Source organism: Pocillopora verrucosa, chromosome 4 (genome assembly GCF_036669915.1).
Source record: "Pocillopora verrucosa isolate sample1 chromosome 4, ASM3666991v2, whole genome shotgun sequence".
In the NCBI taxonomy this organism is placed as follows: Eukaryota; Metazoa; Cnidaria; class Anthozoa; order Scleractinia; family Pocilloporidae; genus Pocillopora; species Pocillopora verrucosa.
The window spans coordinates 26306177-26330288 of NC_089315.1; the positions used below are offsets into that span (position 1 = coordinate 26306177).

A 24112-nucleotide genomic window follows, 5' to 3' on the forward strand; every position below is an offset into this window, starting at 1 on the left:
CCTATCAATCGATGAAGGTCATTTGGGTAAATATTTCCCGAGAAACATTAATTCATCGAGTAATCAGATGGTTTTGATTATTACGATAATGTGATATATCAGAATGCAGCTTTGAGGAACTACACATATTTCTCACCTGACGGGAATTGCCAGGATTGACATTAACAGTTGCCGTTTATTTTACACTGCAGCAGATTACATTTTCCTCCTGATGGAGTGTAACAAGGGTAGCAGCTGCACGAATAGCCCCCTGCTTTCAAGTTGGTGCAAATATGATCACATGGTTTCCGTTTCAAGCAGAGATCTAAGGGCGTTAAAAGAAATGTTGATGGAAGAACGTTACCTCGTTCTCCACATTGTTCTCTATACATTTCTATGGTACTGGCTAAGAGGATTTGTTTAACAATCAAGAGCTTCTTTAGTTGGTGATCATTTCCTTTATTCTCATGACCTTAATGTTTGTTTTAGGGGTGATACTGATGAGGGAAAATAGTTACTAATTACTCTTAGGGGTTAAAGGGTTAAGCAGTCCGTTTCGGGAACAAGTGACCACTACCTTTTAAAGGCTATATTGCTGAGAGGGAAGAACGTTTTTGATGGCCGCATTTGTCATCAAATTATCATTTTGGAAAGAAAAAGAGCGGATGAGGGATATACATGATATACATCATTAATCCTATATTGAATGATAATGAAGAACACTTTAAAGAATTCTGTTTATATTTGAGAAAGGTTTATCAAGAACTGCACATAAAATAAATTCTAGTAGGATTTTAGTTTTTACTACTTGTTTTCTATCACGTACCCAGTCAGATTGCTGCAATCTGACTGGGTACATTGCTCGCAATTTACTCCGTGGTAGAGTTTGAGGACAGTTAGCAGCTTAACACCGTGTGGTGGGAAACCTGAATCAAACGGATATATGAGCCTGTCCTGTTGTTAAGTTTTGAACCACTTGAAGATTGAACTAACCACTGGGAGATGGATTCGTGCAACTGCGTGTGCGGTCTTGTGTGCCAGTATCACTTTGTTGGCTACAACTACTCTATGAACCCCAAGATGACCACCCTCCATCAATAACTAGGTATTAAAATGAGTAATGCATAAATAGACAAATTACTAAATTATAAAATAAGTATGTAAGAGAGCTAGTATATCACCAAGTAAGCGTAGCCTACCGCATCTACTTTGGTAGTCGTTGGTGTTTTTCGGGGTATTGATATTTGGATTTAGTTCTTTGTTTCTTTGTTTTTTCTTAAGGTACAGAGGCAAAAAAGTATCCTGATACACTCTCCTTCCGACTCAAAGGGATCCTTTTTATTTAAGCCTGATGCAATGGCAAAACGAAATTTGCTGGTGAATTTTATTGGTAGTAGTTGCGTTTTCAGTTCTTCTTGCCGATAGATCGCCACAATAGCGGAAATGCCGGTGTAAAGTTAAGTTGCCTGAAAAGCTCATTAGATGAAATACGAAAGGACTTAAAATAATTTTCTTTGAAGGCGTAGTTTGCGGGATAAATCAGCTCCGTTTGCGCTTTGTACGGAGAGGCAAGCTGTCAGTCGTTCGGGAAAACCGAAGTAATACTTCAGTGACCGAAAATGTTATTAGAGCACAAGCGTAAGTAGTGTTTCAAAATGGTTCAAATGGTTTTCCTGTGACATCGTTTAACCGCGGATATTGGAGGAGGTAAAGCCGCGCGCTGTCCTTATGGATGCTTCACTTTTCTCAACGGTTCAGCGAATGCTATTTTATCTTCCGAGTAGGTAACCTATCAAAAGTTGTTGATTTTCGTTGACGGTTACTCCAACAGTTCACGCATTGGCGCGTTTTCGCGAGCGATTTTTAAAGTCGCTTAGTGAGTAACAGCAGGACAGAAATCTCGTGAAAACATTTCTATTATCACTTTGTCGAGCATTGTGGCACATTTTGCGGGCTGAAATGAAGAATTTGGCGGGGCTGAAATAAGCCGATGAAAAGTGAGAATCCAGCAATCGTTCGAAGTAAGCAGCCAATTAAAATAGAGGAACTATAGCAATGTTCGCGCCCTTTTCTTGCAGCGTTGATGAAAGGCGGCGATCTTTTTAAAACGTAGAATTCAACGGAGAATTGGCCCTCTGAGCTAGGGGAAGAAGATTTACAAAAGTTAGAAGGTGATTCCGTCCCAAAAAAAAAAACCAAAAAAAACCAAAAAAAACCTAGACCTCTTAGAGTTTGAAGAAGTTTACTCAATGGCTAAAGAATCGAAATTTAAACTGTGATCTTTACACCGTAAAACCTGCTGAAGATGTTCTATATGCTTCCCTCGGAATTTTGCGACTAGCGAAATTGCTCAGGTAAAGGAATGTCATATCCGTTCAACAGAAGCAATCCTCCTTTGAATTAAGCATTTCCAGAAACTTGCCATACAAGAAAGAAAGCGAACCGCATAAACATAGTAACGAATAAAGAAGGACTTACATGCTATCACCGCCTGCATCTCCCGCCAAATTATTCAAATTGAAATATAATCCTATTCGTGAAAACCAGGCGTGAGAACGCATGTGAATAAAACAATTTCAGGAATGTTAAGAAAGACAAGGAGCGTCGTGAAAACATAGCCTCTGGTGGCTTAAATTTAACGAGGACTATTTTAGGGTTTAAAGCGAGACGAAAAAAAATGTTTTTTACGAAATTACAGGTTGTCGCTTGCTAAGCTTCTTGATAAATCGCTCGTGAAAACATAGCCAGAAAAGGATTTAAGTGTTCAACAGATGGCTTAGCACGCCTTTGCCGTTTACGAAGAATATAGCGTTCGGCTAACGGTGCGAATTGTTACTGGTCATTTCACGGAATAGAGAAAAGGCACATCGTCCCACGCGAATCCAATATGTTAAGATTGCATGAATTGAAAGTCCCATCTTTCTATATGCTTGTTAATGTATTTTCCAGAAAAAGTTGATTGATTTAGTTACCGAAAAAAGGGGCGCTGAAACGATAGAGAAGAACAATCAAATGTACATACATCGGTACTTCAAACTGTCCGTACTTCTAATCAATAAGTGCCCATTTTTCTGTTTTCGCACTAGCCTATTGACATAGTTAAGTCAACTGAGTCGGAATAAGTACCTTGAAATGTGATCTCTAGAAAGAATGTTTAATTTGGATCGACAGCCACGGCGCGGTCCTTACTGCTCTCTTACTCAGTTGTAATTAACTTAATTGTAGAGTTTGTAGTGAAAATGGAAAGAAGTGTTAGATTAAAAACGAGTAAAAGTTTTGATTGAAAGTCTCCAGCATGGCATGTTTCGCCGGTTCGTCCTATTTGTCTTCATCTAGACCGGCCAAAATTTATCCTGACACAAACTTATCTGATTTCCATCCACTATAGCCCTTTTACAAACAAAGCTCGACTGTTGACCAAGAATTCGACCAAACTATTGACATGGGTATCATTTTCTACTTCCAACACGGGAAAGCGACATAAGTAATGAAAATTAATGAAACGGTACTCGATCACATTGAGCGAACAAAAAATAAAGAAGAGATTCATTTACATCCAAATGAAAAGGATTATGTCTCCTACCTTCGGTAGAGAGTCACTTTGTAACTTAGATACTAAGTCTATGACAGAAAGGCAGGGAGCACTGTCCTGAAGGGTTTAACTAAAGAGGGACAGGGTCATAGCATCTGGAATTGATTGAGCTATAATATCACAAGACTATCTGATGACTTTCATTAAGATAGAAGGTTCTTTGCGCAAGGGTCAAAAGTTTTGATGGAAAGTCTCTAGCGTGGAATGTTTCGCCGGTTCGTCCTATACGTCCTTATCGTGATTGGCCAAAATTTAACCCTACACAAACCTGTCTGATTTCTATTCATTATAGCCCTCTTACAAACAAAGCTCTACTGTTGACCTAGAATTCGACCAAAATGTTGACACGGGTATAATTTCATACTTCCAACAAGGGAAAGCGACATGAATATTAATTAGATTGCAGTGCGTCTATTTCTTTTCTACATTACGTTCATTTATGAGGGAGAAATTTCTTATACTCTGCTTAACAAATGGTTTGATAATAATGTTGTGTTTGGCACCCAAAATAACAAAGCTGTGCTTGGTACGATTTTTTGCAGCAATCCCAAACTAATTTAAGAGTGCCATTTATCAATTACGGTAAAAGATTAGAGCTAAGTATGACACGAACGGACCAATACATCATGTTAAGCTCGTATGAATTGCATCGAGGACAGCTTGGAAAAGCTAGCACGGACTCACTTTGAACACACGGTTTTTTCTCAAACTGAGGCGTTACATCGCAAGTGCCGTTAGCACTCGTCGGTTGCTGCCTTCGAGATCGGGTTTTCGTTCCACAGTTACAACTGCTCCAGGATCCCCAAATTGCCCAGGGAAAGTTATCCTCGGAACACATTTTGGCAACTACGTTTGCAGAGGAAAGTAACACGAGAAGAAACCCGATGAAGGTTGCTGGTTTTATATTGTCCCTCGTCGTCACGCTAAATGTTAATTGTAAATTCAGTGTCCTCTTTTAACGGCCAACTGATGGCTTAGATCGGCCTTTGTGTTGCTCTTGGCCCGAATAAATAACGGTTAAGATGAAATTAAACCTCATTAATTAATTTGAAAAAGGTAGCTTAGTGGCTCTGAAAACCCGAACATTTCTGCAAATATTGGAGTGTCACTCTTAATCAAAGGAATGTTGTTAGCTGTCTAAAATATTCCCCCCACACAGACTATATATGGGATTAGCTGATAGGCACATTGGACAGACTGCTTTGGGTTTGAGTTTATATTCACCTACCCATCAGCAATCTACAACTGCAAAGGGCTCATATATGAATTAGCTGAAAGGCATGGTAGACAGAATTTTTCGAGTTGAGATAGTGAGCTGGACCTAAACACCATCACTTTGTTACGTCATATTGGGTAAACTTCAGCTAAAACCGAATAGATCTCTAACTCTTCCCTTTGTTCAAGAGATCAGGCGGATAAATTTTAGACCTTCTCGGATTGATCAAAACATTCTGCTTGGCAAGCTGTAGGACATACAAGCTAGAAATGCCGTTATCATCAGAAATGCGCAATATGAGATGTCTTTAAGGAGGGCATAAGGATTTTACGAGGTTGTGACTCATTTTTTCCGATTTGTTCGTTCAAACCGTCAAATCTTTATCCTAAGGTGTATTTCATATCATCCATATCATAAGAGACGATTACGAATGTTGAAGTTGAAAAAAAAAACAAACAAACAAAAAACAAAAACCAAAACAAAGACAAACAAACAAAAAGAAGATAAAACATATATGCAAAGCCACTGAATGACTAATTTGTTCGCCACTTTTCCATTGCTTTTAGTCCTTGAGGTTTGATAGTGATCTCAAACATATCCCTCAAAAATGTACAGAAACCACTGCCTTTTTCTCTTTTGTTTTATTTATTACATAAAAATCCAAAGGACAATTATTTCTAATATAATGGTCTAATCTGATTTTAGTCTTATGATGACACTCTGGTGTTTTATAAAAATGAGAACAAAAATTCAGTAAATCCGAGGGCTTCAAGAAATCTTTAACTTATTTAATCTCTAATAAGTTGGCGCGTATCACGTTAGAAACTAAATACACGTTACTGGTTGATCAAATGCTCAAAAATCTAAACAGTAGAAGTCTCCTTGTTCTAGGTACTCTTCGTTATCAACTGAAACCAGTCTTGTCGGCGGGGATGCACTTTGGGTAATCAAACCAGCAGGATTGCGTGACTCAACTGTAACATAAACAATGTCACCATCAAACAACACGCTAATGTTAGACAAAGGAAGTGTAATGTTTGTTACCAAGCCAACATCTTGGAATTGTAATACGTCTGTGGCATTTGGATGTTTACCAACTGCTACCCGAAATCCACTGACTTCAGATTCGAGATCATTAAAGCCGAACCAGTGAACGCGCATTGTTTTGTTAAATAGGTGACAACTGGAGTGTAGGCCAAAAACGTCATGGGTACGATCGTCACTCACAATTACCGAGCCCTGCGGAGTAAAAAAAAATTGCATTCAGTTGTGTCCACTAAAACTTCATTGACTTGCGAAATAGGGCTTATTGTTTGGTCCATGCAATGATAAATACAGGTTGGGCTTATATAAAATCAGGAGATATTTTCAGCGTAACCATTGAAAATAATTCACCAAGTTGTTGTCATTATTACTCGCTGAGCTTAAGCGCATTATTTTTTTTCTTCCTACTTTTTTTTAACAAGAGAGCCTGAGGTAATTTAAAGTGCATTTTCGTTTATAAAATGTTTCTCTTTCAGTAGTGTCAAGAATTTACGGAAGATTGTTATTTTGGAAATTTGTGCTCGTTAAATAAAAAATGTCCCCTACCACCCTTCCTAACAATTAACTCATACCTTTGACGGCGGAGTATCATCAACAATCACTGCAGACGATAGACTCTCTGCAATAAGTCCAACGTTGTTTTCACATCGTACCAATGTGAAATAACTTTGGCCTGGGACTAACAGAAGACCAGTGGCCTTTACAATCATACTCAAGCCATTGCCAATAAAGTCTGTCAAAAAGTCAGTGCTGTTTCTTATTGCAAAGCTACATAGTCTGATACCACTTTCACCATCTTCGACACTGGTGATATTCGACAATAGAGTACAGTTTGAAGTGCAAGATGTTACATAAAACTGAGGTACTATTTCGCCGAGGTAAGGGGCTGTCAAATCAACTGTCACTCCAGTTGTTGTCATCACGGTGAAAAGGCCAGCACCGTTTGTTACTCTGATGCTAATATGGTAAGTTCCATTATTAGTCACATGGCAGTCTGTACACGAAACTTGGGTTGAATTTGCAGCAATTTCTGTCATATACTTTATTTGACATCCTACAGGCAGTGTTCCAACGCAAAATTCAGTTCGGCTTATTTCACTCTCTTGGTCCTGTGATTTCCATGACGCGTGCAGATTCCTTGAAGGACCAATCCAAGAGCTTAAGCCCGTTGTGACCTTGGCGGAAAGTTAAAACGCACAGATATGTAAATTTACGGGGAATTGTAGAAATTGCAGAAAGAACCTATGTGCTTACTGTGTGGGAGTTGCAGGTCTGCGAGAGCAGGTAACTGTATGTTCAGTTTAATGTATTATACTTCAACGCATCTCACATTACCTCTTAAGGGGTGACGTGCTTTGAATGAACCCGCAACTAACGAAGCTAAGATATTCGCTCAGTCCAGTGAATGTGAGGGGCCCTAAATTAAAATACGAAAAACAAACACTTTTTAGGATAATTTTACCTCTGTTAGTTCAGGAGGAGTGGCGTCGACTTCGAAGCCATCAGAGGAAATATGTGATGTCATTCCAGCTCCATTTTTAGCTTCCACTGTGACGTAATACCGTACACCATGAGATAACGACAAATGCATTGCCTTCGCGGATAGCTTTTTTCCGACGCTTGTAAAATTCATGGCGTCTGTAGCCTCAGGGACCGTTCCTATAGCCCAAAAGTATTCCACGACTCCACTCTCTTGATCCTCGAAGGGAGTCCATACTGCTTCTACCGAGCTCGTTGATGACTGATAGCCAACGTCAGCAAGAAGAGATGAACCATCGTAGACAAGTCCAGCCTTGGGTGGGGTAAAATCTACGATAACACCATCAGACGAAGAAGTGCTTCTGAAACCATCACCATTTGTGCACGTGATTTCACTGATGTAGCGAGCTCCTGGAACAAGGCTAAGATTTGCCTGTGTAAGGTTCCCTTCGCTTTCTACTGCTGTCGTGAACACCAGAGTTTCATTTCCAAATAAGGACCTGTCATCTGAGGGTGTCTGCTCGACAATTGCCCAAGAGCAGCTAACCACACCAGATTCTTCATCGTCGATGCCTCTCCATGCAACCGACAAGGCATTCATAGAATTCACAAAATCGATATCCATGCTTATTCCATCAATAACAGTGCCCTTTGTTGGGGGTGTAGCGTCGAATGTGAGCTTTTTCGATGACATCACCGTACGCAGGCCAGCCCGATTTTCAATAACAACCGTTACGTAATATTCTCCCCAGGAATCAGGTCTGAAAGGTCCAATAGCACCTTGTAAAGATAGGCCTGCTAGTACTGGGCCACTTCCACAAGTTTGAGGATTCGTCTGCAAACAGTATGCACTGCTACGTATTCCACTTTCGTGATCTTTAACGCCACTCCAAGAAACGCTGATTTCAACCATTTGCGTTTCTTGATCGACAACTGTGTGTGACACTGAAACTTCAGCCTTCAGTGGCGGGCTGGGATCTACAGTAAATCCATCGGAAAGTTCCACTGAGCTAAGGCCACTCAAAGTTGTGCCTCGTACGGTTACATAATACTTTACACCACTCTTTAATACATCTATGACAGGAATTTCTGGTGCCAAGTCTTTTTCTATGATCCTCTTTAGGCCAATGTTTAGATAAGAGAGGATATCTTCTCTGCCCGGACTTGTCCCGATGGCTATCTCGTAACTAACAACAGGATCTTTAATGTCAGAAACAAATGGGTCCCAGTTGGCACCTATTACTTTTGTATTGTTGAGATAATCGAGGTCTGTCCCCATGACCACACCGTCTCGAACGCGACCAGGAACAGGCCAAACGGTTTTTACATGGAAGCCATCAGACCGTGCAGTGGCCTGCATCTTCGCTTTATTCCAGCAAGTCAATACATTAAAGTATGTAATGCTCTTGTCAACGCCAAGATCTCTGTATGTCTTACTGTCTGTGAAAACAATTTTTTCAACGGAAATAGAGTTGCTCGTAATATTCTTCTCGAACCAAACAACGTCATTGATATCTTTAATGGTCCAAATACATGACTGCACGCCACTTTCAGGGTCTTCCACGCCTAAGCAAGACACAGAAACGTTCCAGTTCTCAAGAACAGCAAAGGAGTCCATTCCTGCTATTTGGTTTCCGTCAATAACACCGTCAATTGAGGGAGGAGTGCTATCGAAAAGCATTCCATCTGAAGAAATTGTTTTCGATAGACCGGCACCATTTGTTACGCAGACTGTCAAAAAAACCCTTTCTCCCTCTTTTGCGACACATTCTGGGCAAACAAAAGACTTGTTCTTGCCAGTGGATGTCATTGCTTTAATCTGGCAACCATAGGGGCTAGTCCCTACACAGTACTTACTCTCTGAAATGCCACTTTCAGGATCTGTAATATCTTCCCACCGACCTGAAAATTCCATACCAGATGAGAAGAAATCGATATCTTCGTCATATTTGCCATCTTTTACATCTTTGCTCTCGGCAAGTGGTTGTGATGTATCTATCTTGAGACCAAGCGATGTAATATTAGAACTTAGCCCGGCCTGGTTTCGTGATATTACTGTGATGAAATATGTTTCTCCATGAGATAATCTGAGGTTCGTCTCCGTTAACTCAGTGGCTAATCCAACATTTTCAAAAGGAATAATATCGTCTTTGTATGGTTCGCTGCCGATCGCACAGAAGTAGCTCTCTACATTACTTTCGTCGTCTGCAAACGGAGGCCATGACGCAGTAATCGAAGTGTTGTCAGACTGATACTGGAAAAACCCGTAAGGTGATACACCTGCTACAATAGGGCCTTTTGAAAAGGGTGGTGTATTGTCTATCACAAATAACGTAGAGGACATAGAAAAAAGACCAGCATTGTTGATGCACTTTACATGGGCACTGTATTCACCACGATGAAGCGTAATATTACCGGGTATCGTAAGATTACTTGGGGAGGCATTGGATGATGTGGTGAATAATACTTTTCCAGCACCGTCAAGTACTGAAACGTTGCACGCTCTTATACCACTCTCCTGATCTGTAAATCCTTCCCACGACATGGAGACGTTAATGTTACTGAGAAACGTTTTATTTGCAGTTTTACTTGACGCTTCTTCGAAATTGACTTTTCCTGACAGAGGCGGCGTTCTGTCAAAGATGAATGCATCAGAGCACGATTGTGAGACAAGGCCAGCTCGGTTCCTGGCCGTCACAGTGACAAAATATTTCACTCCAGATCTAAAAACCAAGTCTGTCTTTGTACTGTTGACGTAGTTTGATTGCCCGATGTTTATAAGCGGTTGGACTTGAGTCCCACACTTGCTTGTACCTATAGCCCATTTGTAGTACCAAATTTCACTCTCAGGCTCAGAAAACTCGTCCCAATAAACATGAAAGGCAGACGTATCATCAGAATAGAAGACTTGCTCCTGATCGTTGTAGTTCCACTTACTACTAGACCCAGAGCCTGGGTAAATTGCGCTATGGATTGGTGGAGTCCCATCCGCAACAATACCATCTGAAGAAAGTTCCCTAACACCTCCCGCCTGATTTGTGACCTTCAAGTGCACATAATACTTTTTACCACTGATCAAGTTTAGATTTCCGTGACTTCTGACGTGTGTTGAGAGACCAACATCGGTGTAGTTTAGAACACTGGTTTTGTCATGATTGCTAGTGCCGATACTCCATTCAAATTTCTCAATTCCGCTGTCTAAATCCCAGATTCCTTCCCAGTTTGCAGCAATACTTGTTAGGGACGACTGATAATTCCTATCAGGTGCCATGATCCCATCATGCACTACACCATGGCTTGGAAGGGAAAGGTCAATTAGGACTCCGTCAGAACTTATGCATTTACGAAGTCCGGCTTTGTTCAAGGCACAGACAAGAACATAATAGACACCATCTGTAAGTGTGAGGCCAGTCATAGCAGCCGAAGTGTTCATTCCAACGTTTTGAAACGGGAGAATATTGGGTACACCTGCACGATTTCTGCTCACTCCATACTCATAACGCTCAATTCCAGACTCTGGATCTGCAAACTCATCCCACTGAGACGATAACGTTGTGTTACTCTCCTGAAAATCAAGGTCTGAACCAGTGTTTCCATCACGAACTTGAGCCTTACGTGCACTTGGAGGCGTCGCATCAGCGATGAAACCATCTGAAGATACTTCCAAACTCACTAGCCCTGCTTTGTTTTCAGCCTTGAGTTTTACACAGTACTTTTGGCCATTCGTCAGCGAAACATTGGCTAACACGAATGAAGTTGTTGTTGAAGGGGTAACTTCGATGAATGTGTTACCAGTAACGTGATAGTTTCCTGTCATACAGCTTCCTACTGCGAGATAGTACTGTTTGACTTCAGTGTGCGGCTCTGGGAACTTTGTCCAGGAAGCATAAACATGTCTCAAATCAGCCTGATAGTCAACATCTATCTGGGGATTAGGTCCATCGAACAGATATCCAGGGGAAGGGGGGGTGGAGTCAGGTACGATGAGTACCGAGCGGGCATCTTTAAATCTATTTGCTCCATTGTAAGCCCTTATGATGAAAACGTAACCTTTTCCTTGAGTCAACGCCAAGCCACTGAAACTTGCAGACGTTGGCAAATTAGGTCCTGGCACAATTTTGAAGTCAGAGTCCATTGGTGTACTATCCGAGGGAACAATGGCCCAAAGGTAACTCTTGAGACCACTATGAGCATCGGAGAAACCCAACCACTTCACTCTCACTGAAGATATACTTGGTATGTAGATACAGGGGGTGCCATTAAGAACGTCATCCTTACCAGTTACTGTAATTTTTCCTGTAAACACTGGATGTGTTGTATCCACGTTAAAGCCATCCGAAGTCACGTCAACGCTCAGACCAACTGCATCGATTGCCTTCACAATAACGAAGTACTTTATGCTATTTCTCAAAGTTAGCCCATTATGGGTTATGTTCGTTGAATTTCCTGCTGATGTCCAGGGAATGATGGTGCTACCACTGCTATCCATAACTTTGTACTTGTACTCCGAGATGCCGCTTCCTTTGTACCCGTCTGTGAAGCCATGCCAGTTTGCCGCGATCATGGTATTGTCTGATTGATAGTCAATGTCACTGAAGTGCCCATCGTTGACAGTGCCGGCATGTGGGGCATCATGGTCTATTAGTAAACAGTCAGACTTTACTTGGCTGTACAGACCAGCTTCGTTGTAGCCTCTGACAACTGCGCAGTAACTCTCCTTGGAAACAAGATTCACGTTAGCCACTGTGGACGAACGGTCCTGGGCTGTGGCTTTAAATGTGGTTAGGAGACCGGTACCTTCTCGCTGAACCGCCAACGTGTAGCGTGCTATGGGAGAATGTGGATCAGTGAACTGTTCCCAGTTTGCGGTGAATGTGTTCGTCCAGTTGGCGTACTTTAAATCCCTGCCAATTTGGTTACCGTCATTTACCTTTCCCGCAATAGGTGCTGATGTGTCTATTATAACTCCATCGCTCGTGAGTTCCGAAAACAGGCCCGCTTTGGTAAAGACTCTGACAATAAATGTTACTTTGGAACCATCTTCCATGTTGTCAAAACCCCTTTGTGCGTTGGTATTGAGGTTTGCTGTAGTAAACGGCATTAGCTCGATGGTTTTGTTTGTGACCAATGAGGTAACAAGAACTTTCCATTCATACTTGCTGACGCCGTGTCTTGCCTGTACTCCCCCCCAGTTCACTTGCAGTAATTCAGAAGCTTGATAACTTAGGTCGGCTCGAGGTCCATCGTGGACCCATCCACCTTGTGGCTTTGAGGTATCTATAACTACGGCTTTACTGCAGACTGGTTGGTAATTTTTCCCTCTCAAGTCGGATGCCCTTATGAATATTTTATAAGATGTCATATCTTTGAGGCTTAGTCCTCTAACAGTTTGATATTCGTTGTTACTTTTTAAAGTTCCGCTTATATTTGCATTAAAAGAACAAGGTGACGAGCCCAACAATAAGGACCATCTGAGAGAGATGCTACCACACGTCGATGAAAAGCCGGAAATCTTCAGAAAAAGTCTGTCTGTGATATATTGGTACTGAATTGGCGATTGTTGCTTTGAATCGACAATTTGCACCTCGCCAATTTTAATGAAAATGTCATCTTTCACTATTCCAGGGCAGTTTCCAAGGATACCATCACACCTTATGAACAAAGAACATGATAAAAAGTCTGAAATTTCAACAGGAACTAAACATGAAGAGGTCGTTGTTGCGCAAATGAGTTCTCCTGCCTGCTATCCTTTCTGCTTAAAAAGAGGAGAGTTGCTTTACACGTTTGAGCAAATCTTTGAAATAGCCTTTCATTTCTCGAGTTGCATATTTTTGTCCAACCTCCACAGAGCTCTATTCTTCCATACATGTTTGAATAAATTTCCTCCTTGTACTAGCCAAGATACTGCAAATTAACAGTCTCGTAAAAATGACAGTTTATGTGCATGTACATCTTTTATCTTACCTCTCCGGTTGATCACAAGCGTCAAGAGCAGGTCGACAGATGGTTCTATTTGACTTCAGTGAAGGCCTGCAAGTGCCATCCCCAACACATTCAGAGGCCTTAATACAACTTGGTGTTGGTTGAGACGAGTGACAAGAGTATCCCAGACCTGCACACCTGAAAGGTTAACAAATAAGTTACTGAACTGTTTTATTACAGTCGCCATCAACCTGTGCGGCGAATCTTCAGTCTGAAGCTCAGTATTACTAGAGCACGAGTATCAATAAGAAGTCAAACGTTGACTAAGAATGGAACTGAAATATGCCCATCTACAAAGAAAAGGCTCAATGGAAATGAAAATAAACAAAACAAACAAACAGGCAAACAAACATTGTAAATTATAGGTCAGACTTAAAATTAGGCTTGCATTTGCGACATCCAAATCAAAAAGACATGATTTCATGCCAGGTAATGGAATTCCCCAGTTTCAGAGGGATACCAGTGGCAAAATATAATCCCTTCCATTAGTAATAATTATGAATTCGATGAATAAACAGTTTGACAAACGAGATTTGAAATACTGCACCTGCCAGCGTTACACGTATCTTGCATTGTGCATTTGTTTCCATCGTCGCAAGGCACCGCTGGACGATTACTCCAAGCGCTGTTCGCACGAGCTGCCGTATCATACAGGTCACACCACTGACACTGATTTGATGGATTTACGGCTTGGTGAATATAGTCTCTGTCTAAGGGAGGTAAAGTATAGACATAGGAATGTCATTCAAAACTAAAGTAATGTTACAGAATATTGGATTCTGAAGTCTTTGAAGAAAAAGTTGAAAACCAAATTTTACATTCTGCTCTGCAGCAGAACTAGATTTGCTGATGGTTCTCGTGTTGTCAACAAACGATTTTCTTATCAAAGTCCATGGTTTGAAATAAAATTTAAAAAATTGTAGACAAGGAGTTTGTTTGGGTGAGAGCCAACTCAAAAGTTGAAACTCATTCAATCAACATAACCAGCAAACCATCGAAAGAGCTTAAAGGAACCTGTTACCGCCAAAGAGTGTATCAGTTACCTGCTATTTTGCACATGCACGTTTTATTCACAAATCCAAATCCAGTTTTCAGGGTGCAGCTGGTGCCATTACAGAATTGACAAAGGGAGTTGCAAGTGAAGGGAATGCCACTGCACTGGCCGCCGATGCATTTGTCTCCACGGCTGCACCTATTCCCATCATCACATGCCATACCATCTCGATTTGACCATGCGTTGTTGTTGCCTCCTGGATTACACCACTAAAAGTGAAAGAAAAGATTGAGAAAATATCATAGCATAATTTAATAAAATACTAAAGTCAGCTACTGCAAAATGGAAATAGATAGTTATATAAGCTGACTTCAAAACGGTTACAATTACATTGAGGTATCGTTGGTTTCGCACTGGCCTCTAAGTATGGAAAATGTCTCCTCTAGAACGAATTTTGATGATTGGCTCAAACAGTAACAAAACGGATAACATGGACCATCAAAACAATGCCACCTTTAAAAAGCGATCAATGGGATTTTAGGCACGGGAAAACATATTGAGCAATTGCAAGGTATTACATTTAATAGGGTGAGGTTAGTTTTTAGAAAAATCAAACCAAAAAAAATGCAATTGTAGATTACTTTAGTTTCCCAAAAAGGCCTTAATCAGCGATTTTCTAGAAGAAGAGAAGTTGAATACCTAAGGAACTGCTGCACTTCTCTTTGAATTGATTAAAGAGGTAGGCTAGTTGTCAATTAAAGGCCAAATAAAACCGCCATTATCGTAATCCAGGAAATAATGTTCGCACGCAATTGGTCAAGGTGCGTCACGAGACCCAGCACGGCCTAATTAAATCTAGGGGAATATTTAGTGATAATTGTCAATCGGTATCCCTCAAGTTTGAAACTTAAAAGGTACTGTTTTGAGTCACTACACACCTGACATGGATTTCCAGGTTTATACTGATTCCGAGCAAAGCATGTCTTTTGGCCACGGTGCTGTATGACGCAATAACCGGGTTTAATGGGACAGCCACTGCCATCATGTGCTTCACATGAGGGACAATTGTAGAATGCACCCACACATATTCCAGTCACACAGTGGTCGTCCTTGGTCCTCATGTTGTTGTCACTGCATGGCAGGTTGTTGTTGATAGTCCACTTGTTTATGTTATTGCTGTCACATTGCTGAAATAAATAACGTTTACTTATTCTTATGAATGACATTTCCTCTTAGCTGCAATATTTAATGGTCCGTTTCATTCAGATTGTAAACTCAACTCATCTAGCAAAAATACAAAAAGGGAAATTTATATAATCCACTGTTATGCAAATTATAACCTTTTTCTGGTCCAGCAAACAAAACAGGAATCGCAAATTATTGTGTCTTGCTCACATTTGTGACACCCTCTGGCTATCAAACCATGCATATGTGAGATGTGATGATTTTTCATGCCTGGGTATGATTACAGAGCAATGCACTTTGTGTAGGTTAATAGCGTCTGAAATGTTTCATTGCGAGTCAAAACGTAGTATCCAGATTGCTTGCTTTTGTCATCACCTTAGCCTCAACTAATGAGGATAAATTACTGTACTCCATATGAATCTGATAAAAAAAAAATCGGCTGCGATTGACTCCTTTGGCTTTATTATATATGATGATTCACTGACACCACAATAACCTGGCATGGATATCCTAGCCTCAGTTCGCCATGAGCAAAACAGGTTCTCACTCCTGCCACGATGATAATACAGTGTCCAGGCTTGATGCGGCATGCATCGTTGTAACACTCTTCACATGATAGGCATGAGAATGGAGTACCAATACATCTTCCATTGGAGCAGTGGTCGTTTCTAGTACAATCAACGCCATCATTGCATGGCAAAGAATCATCATTGGTCCATGATTTTTGCTTGGAAGTATGGCATTTCTGAATTGATAAAGAAGGTGCGAAGGTCATTGTCAACTTAAAGGCAAATCAGCTTTTTCGTGCAGCAAGTAATTTCCAATATTTCTCCCTGGTTTGCCTGAGGCATGGTTATTATATTTAGAAATTCTGCATTGTTTTGCTCAGTGTTGCTGTACTTCGCTCTGTGCTTATGCTCCCTTCACACCAGCAAAGATGTTTAGTTAAACCAGGTTAAACTAAATGAAAATCAGCTTCAGAAAACTAACAAAAAACCTAATTTCCCGGGGTCTCAAGTTATCACTAACTTATATTTTCATCGTGCTAAAGACGAACACCATTGCCAGCAACTTTATGAAAAAAAGTTTTAAACTGTGTTTGACAAAAGAACTTCAAAATATAGTACATAATTTGTTATGAATGACATCTCACTTGGTTTTGAATGGCCTTCGTGAATACTTTTAGTTTTAGCTACACGTCAATCAGTTGAAAAGTGTTTTATAGTACGTTACTGAAAGATGTATTCGAATTCCGACTTATGAAGATTTCTAACTTGCAACTCGCTGATACTCTACGTACCAGGTAAAAGGTGAGACCTGTGTTTAAGGCCCTCTTGCTCTCTGGTAATTATAAAATCAACATATAGCAATCGGGCTCAAGTAAAAAAAGGAAAGAAATTTACCTGAAAGGCATCGTATCTATACGTAAGTTACATATACCTTTATACGTTAATATTGATAAGCTTTGAAAGATCATTACCTGGCAAGAATTGGATGGATTTATAGTCCCGTATGGAAAGCACTGATGACCATTTATTTGACACTGCCTCAGCTCACATTGGCGGCCAAGTTTTGTATAGCATGGGTGACATTGGCAAGTAAAACTTCCATAAGTGTTATGGCAGATATGTTGGCATGGGTTTGAGTTACACTCGTTGACATCTGATGAGAAAAAGATATTTAACATTAGTTTATGTTTTGTTCTAAATGAATCGCTTATTTAAGAACCAAAAAAAGAATTGCCGAGGAAATTTATTTTGGAAAATCGGTGTTGAATACTAAGCTAATGAGATAAACGCATATTTAAATCCTATTTAAGCTTCACAAAGATGGCTAAAAGAAAGCAATCAGTCTATGAATCAATGCTTATTGATGCAATTGTACATTTCGCAGGTACAAGATGTAGAAAGTTCGTCCTCGTGTACGAAAATAGGATGAATTTTCTGAAAGAATAAGAAAACTGTGGTCATTCAAAGATGATTTCCCTTAAAAAAAAACACCATCACAACTCAGGGAAGGAGAATTTCACTTCAATCCAGAGGTGTGAGTGCATGGCAAATCGAGCAACCAGAGCGTTACGTTCGCGAACAAAAGACAGAGGCGCAAGTTTTCTGTGCAAGCTAGAGAACAATCTCATCATTAAAGATTTTAAATCCAGCACCGAAGTTTCTTTGTATTTCTTCGAAACACTAACATCAATATTCTGCTCCCATGAAGTGGTATTATGACCGTAATTCCAGACAAAATCGATTCGACCTCATGATTTAGTAGCAGCAGATGATGACACGATGCTTAGTCTTTACCGCCTTTATTTGTTCCATGAAGAAAGGAAACGAAAATTAAATTGTGTGGAATCCGTAATCGTTAAACGCTTTAGCTCACTAATGAGCGTATGCTGCGAAAGCTAGAGAAAAACAGGGAGCACTTTTAATCGAAATTTTTCCTAAATTTTCACCCAGCGAAGGTTTGCACGGAGCTGTTCAGACTTATCTATTGAGGTTCTGTCTTCCTTGGACCCCTTAACCCCGCAGAGTTATAAGCATCTACTATCTCCTTGGCTCTGCTGGATTTACTGTCATATATCCAATCTTCAATCTATGCCGCCAAAAATAATAATCAAAAAATAATAAACGGACATGACCTTACGACATCGAAATAGCGGAAAGTGCTACGGAAGTTCTAAGTTTTCGGAAAAGAACTCATTAAGCTTATTGAGGACCTCACGTGGACAGGAGGGCAACGCCGAGGAAAACATGGATTAGAATAAAATGAATTTTCTTTGAGAGTTTCACCAATGGCGGAATGTTTACCGTCTCTTACGGCGCTAGACGTCATCCTCGGAATAATAGATGGGAAGAGCTTTAAATTCTACTGATACAGGCGAACCTTTATTAAGCGGCAGCATATTAAAGCAATCACCCCGTATTAAGCGGTCGAAGTTCCGACATTTTTATCCTGTAATTACTGTTATTTCATCTCCTTTAAACGGTCACCTCAATTATGCGGTCGTGGTCACTTTTTTTCTACAACGGCCTATTGTTATTGCCCTCCACGCGCCGAACATTCACTTGAAGTAAAACCACTCAAATAGAACTAAGAATAATCAATCGAGTAAAATAAAATCCACTTTTATCTTCTAAAATCAATGTTAGTGATATTTTTCAGCAATTATTTTTTGGGTAATTTATTGGTCATTTCATTTCCGGTGGGTGACCGCTAAATACAGGTTTGACTACGATAAAATAAATAATTCGCAATTGGGTTCCAGTCTCTTGACCATTTTAGTGATTCCAATAGTTATTTTTCAGAAGGCAATTTGGAAAAGCTCAAAGATTTAAACGCTCATGCTGTTACTGTTCTGCTCAATGATAATCTTGTCTCACCGCTTTCTTGTTGCTATTACAGTTGTGGTGTGTCCCTAATAACAGCTCAAAAGGAAGTAACTGTCATGGATTAGCAATTCTGCATTTACATTTAGCTATTTAGAAATTGGAGAGAGAGCCAGTTTAATAATATTTTTACAAAAAGACAGTTTTCCTGGCCTAAGTATTTTTTGACGAGAAATTTGAGAAGGGCATGTTGTTATTCATTTCCTGGAGGATGCACCCACGTACCAGCGTAACCTATGACATCGTTACAGCAAATGTATGAAAATCCACGCCGTTTCTTATTTACAGATTAGTAGCGATTATGAGGCAAGCTTCAATGATTGTTTCGTGGTTGAATTCAGAGTGCTATTTTCTATATAATAACGTTTCAGTTGCTATGGAATCGCTGCAACAGCACCTGGTGATTTAAATTTAGAGTTATTCTAAGCTAAAGTAAATGCAGTTAACGCACAGATATCAACACAACTGAATTAATCAAATTCATTAAAAAAAAGAAACAGTCCCTAGCAAAATGGGATCGACTGCTTATCTCTTGAGGGTAATTTTAAAAAAGCATATTGTTATTTATTTTAAAGATTATGAAACCTGTTCACAGTGTGACCCATGCAATCGTTGCAGCGTGATCGGGATTAAGCTGGCAGCTTAATCAGTGTTGATGTGATTAACAGGCTTATTAAACTAATTATCACATGATAAACCGAGTTAAATTTGATCTCGAAGCTATTGTTTGTTGTTTGAAATTATTTCCTGCTGCAACACTTCTAACCAAGAAGAAAATGAAGGACATATCATCGTGTTATCAACATCGACAAAACACAAGCCACAATGCACTACAAGGCACACACATCTGCTAGAACTGAGACAATAATATTTCTAGAAACAGCACCTTGGATAAAGTAGCCAACTTCCATATCAAACAAAAGGAAATTTCTCACTGTTCAAAGGGCAAAGAAATAAAAGCGAAAACTTTATTTCTACGATAATATTATTACACTATCTTGTTACTAAGAATTACCGCCTTAATATCACACATATCGGAAAAAAAATAGATTTGACCCCAAGACATCGTTGCAGAGGAGAGTAACTCATTATTAAATTGCGGATGCTTTAAGTTTGGCCATAGTAACAGAATACGGTCGAATAGTTTTTGCTGTAGCTTTATACGAAAAACTAAAGCATCGGAAAAAAATTCAAGAAAAGAGACTCATTTCACCAACATTCCAAATGAGCCTATTCCTTCGAGCTGGCAGTGCACACTGCACGAGGCTCCAAGTCTACAGAAAGAGACGGTTTTCAAATTCATCCTATGTTAAGTTATCAGGATAAAACAGCTGATAGCGTAGTGTAGTTAGACCGATATTTTGTTATTTTCGGTGTGAAATTCCAGAAAAGTTACCGACATTTTACCAACACTCCTAAATGCACCTAGGCCTACGAGCTTGAGAAGATTGAGTTCACCATTTCATTACTAGATCACGTTCATTAACGTCGGTGACGTCTGCTACAAAATGCGCAACAGGTTTCAGTAAATAGCGTAACAATGCAAACCCACGATAGAAAAGTCGTTATTTTTTCCATCTTACGCACAAAATTGATCTTCTCTTGCTTCAAACAGAACCAATGTTATCCTCTTTTTCCACGCACATTTCATCAAATTTTCAGGCACAACATTCGTCCAGAAGACTCACACTTAGCCCTTGACTTCCTGCGGGCTCCTTATTGCAAGCGTGATTAAGTATTCCTCTGTCGCTGTACGCTATCAGAAGGTACATGTATTTAGAGCTACAGATTATGGTACTTAAATTGAAAATTGGAACAAATAAATAAATAGCGGGAGATTTCACTCGCCCATTATCCTTTTGAAATCTTTCTAGTTTTTTTTTAAATATTGCACAATAGAAACTCATCGCGTCTCAATTCAAAAAAAAAAAAAAAAAAAAAAGCGTCAGGATGAAGTTGAAAATGTCAGTACTTGTCAATACCAAAGGGATTGAATAATGAACAGTATGTACAATATGTATACTGAAGATAGGTTGTAAAGGGTCTAACTGAGGACAAAATCATTTCAAAACGAATCAAGGATCTCCATCATTAGTTAAAAAGAAGTTTCAGCAAGCAAACTAGACAAATAATAGATGTGCTCATTGAATGTTTACCGTACGAAAGGCAAACGAAAATGGTTTTGTGTAGCCGGGAAGTTATAATTTCCGCTTTCAACAATTGTCTTAATTTGCGACCACAATGCGCCCTAATGCTTTTTCGATAAAACACGTTGTACGACAGTTAGAAGCTTCACTAACCGCTAAAGAAAGACGAGTAAAGAGACGATTCCGTTCTTTCAAGTTATCATTAGGTTATCACCCTCTCACTCTCAAGATCCCAATAGTAATTCTCCTTACTCTCTGCCATACAACTCTTACGAGGTTACCTCAGAGATCTTGGCATTGGATCAACTGTTCCCTCGATTGATATTTTTCTATATTCTCATCCTTTGTGTGCTTGATATCGTGTAGATACTGTATGGAGAAATTCTGTCTTAGTCACTCATGGCCGACTCACAATTTCAAGCCGACAAGGACTTCTCCTTAGTCAGAGGAAAGTTAACCGACAGATTTAGCACAAATCACGACGTTTTCACGGTTAGTTCAGAGAAGAAATATAGGCAGACTAAGAACTCACCAGCCTTGCAGCACGTTCCAGTATATCCTAATCTGCAATAACAGCCCGAACTGTGCGGTCGGCCATAATTTGCACACAGCCCTATATTGCACCGCTTTGATTCTCGCATATGATATGAGCATGAACCGCAGTGATTCTGAGAGATGGTTACATGGCGCGATCTCCACTGTACACCACCATTCCCACAAGGATAAGAACAACTACCCCAGCTGGACCAACCGCTAACTCTACAATCGGCGCAAGGCGGCAACGGCGGACTCCGTCTACGACGTCGCCTATCCCACCATGAGTGACAGGATTCAATGAAAAGCATGGCGATACAGAGCCACACAAACATTGTCGATACTTTTACCATTGTATGCAAGAAAGGTAGCTTTAATGCTCTCCAAGCAACAGAGTCTCAAAATGAAGACAGAGCATGCAAGGCGGCGTATATTCTAAGGCAATTTGTAAAGGGAAGTCGCACCTTTTTCATGTTAAAGTCGAGAACTGTGACCTATGACATCGCATCAACAGCTGAAAACAGATACAAGGAAGCACTTTTTATTTCTTAGGTACCGCAAGTGCTGGGTTTCTAATTTGTTTTTAAAAAGATTAAGAGCGATTACCAAATAATAATTGTTTCGTGGTTAAATCGAGACTACGTTAGAAAAAAGAAAACAAACAAAACATAACAAAAAAACACCGAAAAATTTGCATTTTGTTGTACAGTAACGTTTCAGTTACTCTTAAAAAATCGCTGTAACAGCACCTGATGACCTCAATTAAAAAGATTTCATGATGGTTAGAGTTATCCTGAGCTAAAATAAAATTTTCCTTTTAAGAGAGAAGAGGGAGGCATTATTTTGGTATCAACATTTCCTAATATTTGAATGACGTCGGATAAGTCAGAGTTAATTTTCACACAAACAGCAACAAAACTGAAATCATACAAACAGTACTTAACAAGATGAGGTCGACTGCTTTTCTCGTAAGAGAAATTTAGAAAAGCATGTTGTTATTCAATTTTAAATAATATGAAACGTGTTTACCGAGTGACCCATGACATCGTAACAGCACATTTGGAGTAAATTCAATCCGCGAGAGATAACGTCCTTTCAGACGAACTGACGTGTTATTTAAGGGTACATGAATATGCAAGTTTAATTTGATCTCAAAGCTTTTGTTTGTTGTTTTAAATTTTTTCCCTCTAAAAAAAAAAATCCCTTCCTACATTCAGGATATATCTTAGTGGTATTGACATTGACAGAAGCTTGAATGAACTGAATACATTTCTAAACACTGCGCCCACGATAAGAAAACCAGTTTCCGAAAGAATTAAAAATAAATTTCCTACTTTTCAGAGCTACTAAAAAAGATGACTCTATTTCCGCAATAATTCTATAAACCAATTTTTTCCGAAGTAGTTCTTTATTCCGACAAATTCCGAAAAAAAAAAATTGACCTCATGACATCGTAACAGCATAGTATAATTCGATAATCAATTCCGGATGCTTTAAGTTTGGCCATAGTAACAGAGTATAAGAAACATCAAAGGTGACTCGAGCCGCTAAATAGCAGTTCATAGGGAAGCAGTCGTCATGGATTGGCACTGCTGGACTGTACTGTTAGTTATAGTTTCTGCCGTAGCTTTTCACGAAAACGCTGCAGCATCAGACAAAATTCAAGAAAAGAGACTATCATTTGACCAACATTCCAAATGCACCTATTCCTACGAGCTGGCAGTTCATACTGCACGAGGATCCAAGTCTACGGCAACTGACGGTTCTCAAATCCATGCTATGGTAAGTTATGAGGAAAAAACAGCAGATAACTCAGTTAAGTTGGACCAACATTTTAAGTTCTTTGGTGAGAGAATCAGCAGGCACTCTTTCTCTCTCACGTCTTGATGAATTTGAAATTAGTGATGGCTCTTAGCGGTTTTAACCTCAGTCAATAAATTGCAGCGAGAGAAAGAGCCAAATTAAGGCGGTGCCTTTTGTATTTTAACTTGGGTCAAATTCAAAGGAAGAGATCAATTTAACTATTTCACAACTACATCACGGTCCTAATCAGGAATTTCTCATTATGTTTTGCTTCTCTGCATGGCCACGAGGAAAAATGAGCCGGTCATTCTGAATGCTGCGCTAAGATCGTAAGGTACTTACCATTGTGGCAACACTTTCCAGTATATCCCGCTCTACAACTGCAACCTGTACTGTGGGGTCGGCCATGATTTGCGCAAAGCCCTACGTTACACGCTTTTGACTCTCTCAAATGATACGGACATTGTCCGCCACAGCTCTGAGCTTTTTTAACATAGCGCGTTTTCCATTGCACACCACCTGTACCACAAGGATAAGAACAACTGCCATAATTTGACCAATGGCTAACTACGCAATTGCGGGGAACACAAGGTGGAGGTGGAGGCGGCCTGCGACGTCGGCGACGTCTACTCCAAAATGCGTAACAGGTTTCAGAAAATAACATGACAATGCAAAGCCACACTAGAAAAGTCGTTATTTTTGCCATTTTACGCACAAAGATGGTTTTCCCTCGCCTTGAACAGAGCAAATCTTTCCTCTTTTCCGGGT

At 39.9% G+C, this 24112-nt stretch overlaps 1 protein-coding gene across 1 annotated transcript; it reads right to left on the reverse strand.

Annotated features, from left to right (window-relative positions):
* Positions 1-5454: 5454 nt before the first annotated feature.
* LOC131779286 (uncharacterized) lies at positions 5455-24050 on the reverse strand. Its single transcript, XM_066165419.1, has 10 exons — positions 23687-24050; positions 16952-17133; positions 15968-16216; positions 15225-15473; positions 14336-14555; positions 13840-14002; positions 13275-13430; positions 7294-12961; positions 6404-7006; positions 5455-6026 (listed from the first exon to the last, which is right to left on the reverse strand). Exons 1-10 carry the CDS (start codon positions 24048-24050, stop codon positions 5643-5645), a joined length of 8238 nt encoding a protein of 2745 aa, XP_066021516.1. The 3' UTR covers positions 5455-5642.
* Positions 24051-24112: the final 62 nt, after the last annotated feature.

Bases quoted from the DNA above. Each gene is read 5' to 3' on its own strand.
- LOC131779286 (XM_066165419.1), bottom strand. From the start codon at position 24,050: ATGGCAAAAATAACGACTTTTCTAGTGTGGCTTTGCATTGTCATGTTA. The intron at 17,134-23,686 runs GTAAGTACCTTA...TTTTCTCATCAG, and splicing joins TGGAAAGTGTTGCCACAATG to ATGTCAACGAGTGTAACTCA. The intron at 15,474-15,967 runs GTTATTGTGGTG...TATTTATTTCAG, and splicing joins GGCTAGGATATCCATGCCAG to CAATGTGACAGCAATAACAT.